The following is a 12,036-nucleotide window of genomic DNA, read 5'->3' as shown; positions in this document are numbered from 1 at the left end:
ATATACCACGACAGACCATTTTCAATTATGTGATGGCTCAGAAAGTGTGTATGAATTCAGAGAATGTTGAGACCCCATGCTTTACAATACTGAGAAGTTAATCTTTCATTTGAAAGAATAAATCTATCCAGTGAAGTTCCAATTACAGATTTCATAATGAATTCTACTTATTGCTTCCTGGACCTATCAATTCCATTAATAGATGAATATCTCTTCTGAATCAAAACTCAAGAAGAAATGTCACTATTTTACCAATGATATTTATATTAGAAACAGTAAGACAATGAGCCCACACTGCATGGATGCACTGGTCATTTATGCATAACACTGAAATTCTAGGGAAAATACCAAAGATAATCAAAATGCATGCGGTATTAAGACAAAATTATATGCTTTTCATTTCAGACAAATCAATGGGAGTAGGAAGGAGAATAAGCTCTAATTTTTATAGTGCAATGGGCGGGAGTGGGGGTGGGGGGGTGGGGAGGGCTGGAACCAACAAGTTGTCAAGCAATATTCTACAGATCATAGTAAAAGCAAGATTTTACGGGTTCCTAGTTGACTTGGCAAAAATATAAAATAAAAATAACTGACTTCTGAAGCATTTATACTGACTAAAGCCCAATATAAAAAACAAAAGATCTACTGGCCTAATTTGGGGTATTCAAAAATATTATTTGCAATCATTTTGCAACATATACATGTATCAAAAATCATTATGTTGTACACCTAAAACTAATACAACATTATATATCAATTATATCTCAATTTAAAAAATATTACTTGGTTTACATAAAGTACAAACCCTTTTGCACTTAACATAATTCTTGGTACAAACACAACATGCTTAAATAAAAGTTAGTAGTCGTAACTATCATTCTCTCAAAATTTGCTTTAAAAGGCTAAAAAAACCTAAACCAACTCATCACTTCAGTTAACAAGCAGTTTGTGTAAGTTCATAATATACTTAGGGAGAATTCAAGTTTAAAGAGAGTCAATCAACAGTATTTCAAAAATACGTTATTCCATCCAATAATGAATTCTATTCCTTTCCCTCCATATTACTCCACTATACAATCACTGAAAATCAAAATAATAACTTTAATTATAACTTTCACAGTACAGCTTTTTAATAAGAATGGTTATAAATACCAGGTGAGATTTTTTGCAACTCCAACATGTAAGAACTTTCATAAACAAAATAAATGTCACACTTCACTGTAATCTTGTTATAAGATACTTATTTTAGTGATGCTGATATCTCAAGATATATTTGGAATGCTGCTTTTGGAAATACACATGAACTATCATTCTATATTATATTCACAATTCATTTCAACCAAAGAGTTTTATCCAACTTAAGCATTTACTTTATCACTCAGTCTTATTTAAAATATCATCTATTTTCAAAATATTTAACCTACACCAAAAGACAAGAACTTGCTGTACTGAGATTATTCAAATGAATATGAACCACAAGCCTTCAAAGTAATTCCAAAAGAAGAGTTTCAAAATTGCTTTCAATAGTGACAGTAGCACTGAAACATAATACATAGCCTCTCAAGACAGTTATATGAAAGAATATTTACCAGTAAATTCTATTCATTTGGGAAAAAACCCAACAAAACTGTTTATCTCTTATATTCATTCCCTATGGAAAAAAGCATCCCCAAAATTTACTTTTTTTCCCCATTTCATTTGAATTTTTCATTCGAATTACTTTAATTTCTGCCCTATAAAGTAAAAACACTACAAATAAAATAAATAAAAAATAAAATACAAACACTACAAATTAAAACAAGTCCTATTTAACATAGGTTTAAATAATACTGGTAAATCTGTCAAAAGGTTCTAATTATTTTTAAATGACAGAAAAAGAATTTTAATTTGGCAGCAACCACCTAAGTATTTATAAAATCGGAAGTACTCTCACACATAGGCAATACAAATAAATCACTTGCTCAGATGAATTTTCAAAATGTATTTTAATCTCGTTCCAGAAAGAAAGAAAATTTCTAGATACAAATACATCTCATTCAGTCACATTTTAAAATACATTCAGCAACTTAAAATATTATAAGAACCCAATATTTTCATCTTTTATAATCTCAATATATTATATATTTAATATATAATATATATGTACAATACATACAGGTAGTCAGCAGGATTACAAAGTAATTTTTTAAAAGTTTGATCAATATTGATAAATATCTTTAGACTATTAAAAAGAACTATATTTAGGATCATAGAATAAAATAAAATATGGGCAGTCCAAACCTAATGGCAAGACTGCAAATGTTCATGTAGCCAATTATTTTAAAAGATCCCTCAAGTTGGCTAGAATGCATTTTAAAACAATATTCTTGCTACTCTCAAGCAGCAGTACTTGTAGATATTAAGCATGTACAACTCCATTAAATTTAAAATTACTATGCAGCTTTCTTTACTGTAATATACAGTAGCTATTCCTTTCTGTTGGATTTTGCTGTTGTTGCTGTTTGAAGGGTGACTCGCATAGTACCAACAGAAGTGACTTTAGCTTCTTTCCCTCCTCTAAAGCATGGCTCAGTTTGAAGATTGTTCTATAGGCAGCCATTATGAATATTAACAGTACCTTAATACCATTAAGAGCAACCAATCAATAACTGGAGTCATATGAGAAGTTTCAAAGACTGATGGAGGTTTCTGTAAACCAAGGTCATCAGAAGTATTACACTTGTAGATAGCTCTCTCACATCCATTAATACAAGGAGTTAAAATTCCAACGCCACAGTATAGCAGTTAACAATCTATTCTATAATTTTAAATATTAATACCATTAATCCACCCTGAGAATACAGAGGAAGTATTTGAAACAAGATATTCTGATATGGTTTTCCTTCCTTTGCATTTGCTTTCTTCTGGTTTTTGTCAGACCTTCAAGGTACGAGTATCTGAATTCAGAGTGTGACTTCGATATCCTTTTTTGTTAACTGAGATTCACGCCACAGTGAGATACTGGTGATAGAAAAGCCCAAAAAGGCTTGTAGAAAAGAGACAAGCAGCAATCCACCAGGTCAGAAAAGACAGAAGTCCTCGAAAAAGCAGAGGAGTGAAAATGTTTTTTAAGCTGCTCAGTGCCACTGTTATTTGTGTAACAGTTACCTTCATCTTCCCATCAGCAGATGGTAATTCAGAGTAAACAGAATTGGAGGGTGGACTATTATCCACTGGCAAGGTAGAGATAGATTCTGGATAAATCCCCCAGGAATGATTACCTAGAAAATTCAAGACGCAAATAAAACGTGAAAAGTAATTCCAAAGCTCGTTATTTAGAAAAAATAAATTCTTTAACTTATATTTAAAATTAAGAACAAAAAGTTTAGTGGCACAACAAATTATTCAATGTTGAAAATAAAGTAAAATAATAATCTTTCTACACACCTGGGGAAAATTCACTTAACTTGACCAGATTATAATCTAACCTTATCAGTAGAGGTGCACATAAAAGCTAAAATCTAATTTACTTTTAATTAACTGCACTAAAATCTGGTAAAATAACAAAAACATTTTTTTTTCTTGTATAATCTATGAATCAACTACCTCTAATGGAGTGACAGGGACAGACTCTATAACTTCTTAGAATCTTTTCTACCTCTAGAATATCAGAATAAATTCTTTCTCAGAAACTCTCTCTGATGTCAATGTGAGAGATTATTAGTAGCTTCCAGAAATATTTTTATCATATACTTTCCTATTTTGGATAGAAGATGTGTCACAGAATTTACAACTGAGCTACTCTTTTATGTTCCATAGAGTCCTGAAGGACATTTACATCTATCACAGTTCTACTAAAGCATCTATAAGCCCACCCAATAATGCTTTTAGTTCCTTTGGCTTCTAAACCCCCAACACTGGCAGACTGCCTGACCTAAGCAAAGAAATGATCAATACAACAATAGATTCTTGAGTAACACCACAGATGGGCTGGATTGCTTAGTGAACAGACTTACAGAAGAACTTTGTTCTGCCACTGAGAAATCTTTACTCTATCAACGTAAGTTATCTGAAGCAGAACTCACCAAAGGGTTCTGTAATTCATAAGTTTACAAGTACCTTGTAATAATTTAAATGTTATGCACTAACAAAATCTTAAATCACTCTCTTACAACATAAAATATTAAGACAAAAAGTGCTCACTCCAGTTACTCAGAATTAACCTTTAGCAAACAATTCTTTTAACATTATAAAACGATATGGGCCTGAATTTTCAAAATCAAGATGATCAATCAATGAATCAACTTCCATAGCTTAAAATTTCGTATGTTTCCTCTTAAAATTTTTAAAGAGAAAAACAATTTTAAGAGGATTATTTCTTTGTAGGTAACAAAAAGCATTATTAACTGTAGGTAGAAAGTAAAGCAACAAGTTTCCCAGTTGTCAGGGTATGCCTACCTAGAGTTTTCAAAAGCAGGGTTGTGTGAAGCAGCATGACCAGAGGAGCCACATACTGCAGTGCAATGACACAAAGGTAATAAAAGACTCGAGCGACCTGCAACCAACAACATTCTTAAGTTTCTAACACGGTTGACATGTTATGAATGAATTAAACTTTCATATAATTGTCAAACTGAATTGCTTAAGAGATGAATAATCCTTTCATGAGAAGAAAGCTAAATGGTAATAAATTTGTACTTCATTATAAATGCCACCAGACTGACTTCAGAAAGGCTCAGTTCGAAGGTTCTTTAAAATGTGAAAATATTAAAATAAATTCCTTAAAAATATTTCTTAAGTGATTAATACAAATTGGAGAAACAAAACCACTAAAATTCAAATTGCTTATATTCACTTACTATTTCACATATAAAACAAAATGCTAAAATCTCTAAAGACAGACACCTAAAATATCAAACTAAATAACAATAACACTCATATATGAGCATAAATAAAAACATTAATCCCCATTTATATTCGACTGAGGTAAAACTACAAAGTATGAAAATACATGAAAGGTAAAACATAAAAAAAGTTGTTTGAATCTTGATAGATACTTCTTACAATGAAATTTCGAGATTAAAAAACAGAGGACCCAACACCACATTTCTTCAAAAAGACACGATCAGGTTATAGGTCCAGTCCATTATAATGGTGGATGGATTCCTAGCACCTTCCTTCTCTGGAATCCCCATTAAGTTAAATTTTATGCTTCATGTTCAAGTACTTGGAATAATGTTAAAAGGAATACATTTAGTCACTAAAACTAATATTTCCTACTCTTTAAGTCATAAAGGCTATACAATATATTGTGATGTCTTTCAAATCAATTAGGGGAGTCCCATTTACCAAAAGTAGATATACCACAGCTTTGCAACCCAAACTGTATGATACTTAATGTACTTAAGGCAAGAAGGGAATTGAAATCCTTTCTTCACCTGGCACCAAAATCAGATCAAAGTCTCTGACATGTCAGTTTAAGATTATCCCATCTATTTATAGTCATTTACAACTCAGTATTTGCTATTTTTCATTTTGACTGCAGTATAAAACTTACCATTTTCTGAAGCTCAACCGTGCTTATTCGCCCTGCTTCTTTCTTCATCTGATCCACACATTTCTGGGCTAAGTTTAAGTAAGCTTGCAGGTGACTACGCATCATGGCCAACCGCAAAGCACACAGCAGGATTATTAACCAGAGTCGCAGAGTATCGAATGTAGCTTCTGTCATTCTACAGATCAAAAAGTTGATATGGTGCTCTCAAAGACCAAAATATGCTAGCATGCTAGTTATATGTGTTAATGTTCATCATTTAAGATATAGGGAAATCTAGACTTAGCTACAGATGGAGATATAAAAAGTATCCCACTCTACCACAGACTTACCTGCATGATACTTTCACTTGCTTAACAGATAAATGTATCATGAAATAAAACAGTACGAGATAAATCTAGCAGAACAAAGTAGAGCAACACTTGGGATTCTTTTCTCTAACTACGCTCCTCCATGGGGGGGAAAAACGGCTATAAAACGAAAAGGGAAGTTGGGTGCTCTTAAACTGGAGACTATGAGAAAGAAGGAAGGAAACCAGAGGAGCTTGCGGAACTATCAAGTTATCAACCCATCTATTTCTGGCTAGAGTTTTGTTTGGTTATATAAATACCTGAGTAGGATCTTTCACTCTGCTGAATTCCTGATTGGGATCAAGAATTCTGATATACTGACAAAATCAGATGTTCCCTAAAGGACTTTAGAAAGAAGAGGTAAATTCTGATGTCCTTTTGGGGTCCACAGTTTCTGCTTTGATAAAAGATAACATTGTAATTTGAAAATAATGCCTACCCCATGCCTGACTCTATTCAAAGCTCTAGCACACATCAGGCGCTTAATATGTGACTGTTGAAATGTGTGAAATGTGTGATCTGCCAGACAGGATCTGGAATTTATAGGCGTCTCCCCCAAATTCTTAAGACCATGAGGGTAGTATGGATGGCTATAAAGAAGACCAAGTGGAAAAAGATAAAAAACCTCACAACACTTTGCTCCAAAATAGGCTCCATTATCACCCCTTCCTTCTGTCCAGTGTAAGCACCTAGGAAAGGGACTAAAACTACAATATAGAAGTTGCCTGTGGAAATAAAGTTGAAGAACAGTACAGGAAACAGAAAAGGTAAGTTGAAATGATGGGGTATCTCAAGAAAGAGTCTGAGCTGGGACAAAATATACAGGTAAAGAACAGGCAGAAGAAATTTCTCCAAATTCCTGAAGCCATTCTAGGGTTCACCATATATGTTCTCTTCTGGTTTTCTTCTCACAAGGTTACACACATATGGACTCTGCTTGCTCACATTTTATTTTTTTGATGCCGAAGCAGAACACATGGGTGGATGAGTTTAAATATATTTCCAGATTGAAACTGCATTCTATCCATTTTTGCTTCTGACTACAAATAAAGGCCTTTGACAAACCATTTAATCCACATGACAGACGAAGAACCTGGGATGACGGGCAGCCATTTCTAACATGGACTTTGGAGTTTAAACAAAAATTAAAAATCACCTGTCTAATCACTTAATGTAATGATCTGACAAATAAAAAAAGAATAAAATGGAGCAGAGATATGACTGTAATTCTGTTTCATTTATGAAGGTCAGAAAAGGGAATGGGACAAAGGAAATAAAGCTATAGGAAGAGGACTCTAGGTCTTCATGTGCAACAAAATTTTTCCTGTTAATTTAACATACCAAGGGGAAAATTCCTTCTTCCTACTTCCTTTAAGCATAGTATTCACTACTAATCTGTACATAGTTTTGTAGGCTACAAGTGGGGAAATGAATATTGGTATAACTACTAAATGCTTTACATACACCAGATCTGGCTGAATAACCTTAGCCAAATTATTTAACCTCTGAGTCTGTTATTTCATCTATAAAATGGAATGAGAACAGCGATCATAAATAGAGAATTACTGTAAGAATGAATGAGATAAAATATGTAAAGTATCAATACCCAGCATAATAACTGGTATATGTCACAAATGCTAGTTTCCTTGTTTTCTTAATTAAACTAAGGCAAATATAAAATCAGAAAACATAATTACAGAAGTATAAAATCCAACTTCCATGATCACACTTCAAGGAAGGACTAGGAATGCTTTCAGCATCAAAGATGTGGGTTAAAAGTTTATCTGAGATTTGGTCTGGAACCCTACGATCCTTGGGATTACTTTTAAATACTCAGTGAACCTGTCAAGTTAAAATTACCATTAAAGCTTACTTGTGTGGGGGAAAAAATGTTATGACTTCAATGTATACTTTCTTAGTTCAATAAGATTAGGTGTTAAAAAAAAAATCATGGTCATCACCGATTCTACACTTCAAGACAAATTTGTACCAGGGTCTAAAAGAAATACATAATATCAAATGCATACTGTGGAATCACTGACTAGTCAAGATTTTCTATTTTAATTTTGATGAGGCAAAGCAGTGAAAGGAACATTTATTAAGCACTTACTTCCAGCTGGTTGCATTACATGTGTTCTTTCATTTAATTCCAATGATAACCTTGTGAGGTGGATACTATTATCTTCATTTTCCAGATGGGGAAACAGAGGTTCAGTGAAGTAAAATAATCTCCCTCAAATGACAGTTTTAGTGAGGATCAGAACTGGGGTTTGAACCAGCTCTGCCTGAATATTTTTATTACTCTAACATAGTTCCATAAGGCTAATGAGTTAACATATCAAGTATAGTTATTAATGCCTTTTAATAAATTGTTTCTATGTTACCTTCTTCTGTTAAAATACAGTTGTCTAATTGGGGAAATACGACCTAATATTTGATAACAATGTTAAGGTTTTATTTTTAATTTTAATAGCTATGATGATAATATTGTCATGTAGAAAAATATCCTTATTTTTTAGAGATGCATACTAAAGTTCTTAGGGGTAAAAATGTTATGCCTCTAATTTACTTGCAAAACTACTTCATCAAAAAACAAAGCAAAAAACAGTGAAGCAAATATGGAAAATGTTAACAACTCTTAAGGGGCTAAATATATGAATTTCCATTTATACTACTCATTTTTTCCTCCATAATTTTCACAATTAAGAAAACAGTAGGAGAAATGTAGTGTCTTAAAAAAAGCAGAAAAACTTACAACTGTACAAGATAATATTAGTGCAGAGTAATAATCATCCAAAACCATTAATGAAGATCACAAAAGGTAAAATGATGACCTATAGTTTCTATTTTATAATATATTTTTAAACATTTCTATTAATGTTTTAAAAATAGTGTCCTAATGTTATCATTAAAAAATGTGAACACAGTAAATAACATTTTAGAAAAGTTTTGATTACATAATGAAATAAAAATTAGCCCCCAAATACCCATACTTACAAAGGGACACTTTCTTTACCCAATGGTGGGTTCATAATGTAGTCTTTGGTGATTGGTTTTACCCAGAGCAGAACCATAAATAAAGGTGCCAAGAAGTTGATATGAAGTAATGTTCTGAAAGTATTTAAGAAATAAACATAAAAATCCAGAAACAAAATACACTAATAAACTACAGAACCTTGGGACTTAAAAAATGAAGGTAGGAACTTATTTTCAGTATTCTATATTAAGGTACTATTGTCACCATTATTTTATATTTATCACTACTACTTAACACTGATTTGAGCCCTTGTAAAAATACCTCATTATTTTAATTGTTCAGAAGAGAACATTCAGATTGAGGAAAGTTAAATGACTTGCTCATGGCAATATTACAGGTTAGAAGGAGATCTAGCACTAAAATCTAAATCTGTTCACTCCTATTCTAGTGTTCTTTAACAATCTCCTACTGTATCCCTGATTTAATACACTGGTACTTAAATGATTCTCTAACTTTGCACAATCAATGAATCCAATGGATTTTCAGTATAGGAGTCATCTTTTGATACTTTTCAGTCCAGCTAAAACAAAGTGCCTTCTCATTATTTACAAGTAAGAGACAGTGATTAGCAAGGTCCATAACACTAGAAGGCATATGGCAGACGGAAGCTACTGCAGCAACTTACTTATAAATGAGGAAACTTTCAATATGTAATGAACATGTAAAAGGTCTTAATTACATTGTTAAAATCATAAATGACTCACATTTTTATTTCTTCCTGAAGCATTATGAACATACCTGAAATTAATTTCCCTATCCTATAAAAACCAAGGAAATTTATATTTCTCCTACAAGGCAAAATACCCAATACAGCAAAAGGTTTCAGGTGTGAGATGTAATGTCATTGTTAATTGTTGTCCCAAGTTTGTATCCTACAGAGATAGATGACTGGTAAAGACTGTCCTTATTTCAGAAAGACAAAATTCTTCAGACTATTTTATTACCATGTACTGCTTTTATTACCAACCATGCTGGGGGAGCTAAACTGGAGGGTTTAAACACACACACACACACACACACACACACACACACACACACACACACGCAAAAATACCACTACAGTGCAAGTGATTTATGTGAGCAAATGGCCAGATCAGGAAACCATGAACACCTGACAGGGAGAGGTGGAACTCTGGTTCTAAGCTCTGGCACTAAAACAAGTACTACTGCCTGGCCATGGGGGTAAAGAGAATGCTGCTCTTTGTGCCAGTCATGCTACTCTCACAACAAAACTAGCTTCCCACACCCTGTATCCGGGCAGGTGTGTGTGTGTGTGTGTGTGTGTGTGTGTGGCAGGGGGGCGTGGGTTGGGGAGTTTGCAATACACTGCATCCGGGCAGGTGTGGGGGGGGGGCGTGGGGGCGCGGGGTTGGGGAGTTTGCAATACACTGCATCCGGGCAGGGGTGTGTGTGTGTGTGTGTGTGTGTGTGTGTGTGTGTGTGTGTGTGGCAGGGGGGCATGGGGTTGGGGAGTTTGCAATACACTGCATCCCGGCAGGTGGTGGGGGGGGGCGTGGGGGCGTGGGGTTGGGGAGTTTGCAATACACTGCATCCGGGCAGGTGTGTGTGGGGGGGGGCAGGGGGGCGTGGGGTTGGGGAGTTTGCAATACACTGCATCCGGGCAGGTGTGTGGGGGGGGGGGCGGGGGGGCGTGGGGTTGGGGAGTTTGCAATACACTGCATCCGGGCAGGTGTGTGAGTGTGTGTGTGTGTGTGTGTGTGTGTGTGTGTGTGTGTGTGTGTGTGGCGGGGGGGCGTGGGGTTGGGGAGTTTGCAATACACTGAAAATAAAACTCCAAATTCCCAAAGGGAAAAATCTTAAGAAGCCACATTTTACTGAGAAGGAAACTAAAATGTGCCCCCATCCCCAACCCCAAACCACCACTAAATGCTTTAAATGTTTTTATAAAGTGATTCTTTCATCCCACAGCCTGGGTAAACCATCGGGTGCAGGGGAAGAAAGCAGCAGTATTAGGTATGCAGTGTTGCTAGGGAACACTCTAGTATCAAGGAGCAGCCCACAGCGGTTTCAGTAGCTGGTGAAGGGCTCCCCTCCACCCACTCTTTCAGCTTATTTAAATCATAACACTGGGGTTAGTGGACTGAAGTGTGTGTGTAGAGAGGAGGGGGAGAATCAGGTTTTGTTTTAAAAGGAGCCATTAGAGAGACGGATGGTGGGAGAAAGGCAGGATGTAGCCAACAGCATGCTGAGTAAAAGGAGTGGAAAAAAGGGATGAAGGAGTGTGTACTGGGAGGTGAGAATAAATAAATACACACACAAAGCAAATAAAGAAAAATGGAGGTAAGGAAAAACACAAAAAACTTTCAAAATTAAAATAAAGGAAAATGACATAGGTAAGAGATAAGAATGTGAAAAGACTAGAGAATCAGCATCATTAAATATCGGCTTTTAAAGAGCAGAAATGTTAGGAAATATGATTACTCAGAGAAACTTAATGACTATAAATACATATATCAAAATGGAATATTCTCAACTTAGGCTTCTACTGCAAAACAAAAAGAGGACTTGGAAATTTGGATCTGGATATGAAATGAAGATAAAAATCTGTCACTCTGCCAAGGTGTCCACACCACCAACAACAAAAAATCTGTGACAACCACAAATAAGATAGTAAATGGGCTCTGAACAATATGCAGAGATTAGAATACGATTTCTCCATTTGAAAACTAAAATAGTAATCTATGATATTTAACACTGTACGGTATTAGCCATCCCGAACTAAAATAATCTTGCAAACAGATCAATAATATAAGGAAAACAAACATTCCTTATGTATACAGATTTACTTTCAAAACATTTTTAAATAGAATACTTTAAATAAAAAATATTAAATTATTTAAATAAAATTATATGAAATTTAAATAAGTATTTTTAACTTAAAAATTCTGATTTAAAGAAATTTCCATAGATCCTTAGATTAGTGGCAGAGATTATAATATCATAAACATTCATCTTTGAGTTCAAAAGAACTAACATAAATACTGATATTTCCATTTTAACAGATAAAAGAGAAATTTAATAATTTAGTGGGGTTTTTTTTACATAGGACTTAAAATTTAGAAGTGAATGAAAGAAGCTTGCTTATAATAGAAAGA

General features: G+C 34.2%; 1 protein-coding gene across 5 annotated transcripts in view; it reads right to left on the bottom strand.

Moving 5' to 3' along the window:
* Positions 1–1,966: 1,966 nt before the first annotated feature.
* TMEM161B (transmembrane protein 161B) overlaps positions 1,967–12,036 on the bottom strand; it is a 68,871-nt gene continuing 58,801 nt past the window's right edge. For 4 of the 5 annotated variants that reach the window (XM_004263548.4, XM_049708302.1, XM_033401595.2 and 1 more), the window contains 4 exons: positions 8,881–8,994; positions 5,537–5,711; positions 4,438–4,534; positions 1,967–3,260 (listed from right to left, as the gene is read on the bottom strand). In XM_004263548.4, coding sequence (XP_004263596.1) covers positions 2,983–3,260; positions 4,438–4,534; positions 5,537–5,711; positions 8,881–8,994 — 664 coding nt within the window. In that variant the 3' untranslated portion in view covers positions 1,967–2,982. The remainder of the gene's footprint in view (positions 3,261–4,437; positions 4,535–5,536; positions 5,712–8,880; positions 8,995–12,036) is intronic. The other variant, XM_033401575.2, reaches the window with a different exon arrangement.

Source organism: Orcinus orca, chromosome 3 (genome assembly GCF_937001465.1).
Source record: "Orcinus orca chromosome 3, mOrcOrc1.1, whole genome shotgun sequence".
Taxonomy (NCBI): Eukaryota; Metazoa; Chordata; class Mammalia; order Artiodactyla; family Delphinidae; genus Orcinus; species Orcinus orca.
This window is presented reverse-complemented; position numbering and strand designations above follow the sequence as displayed.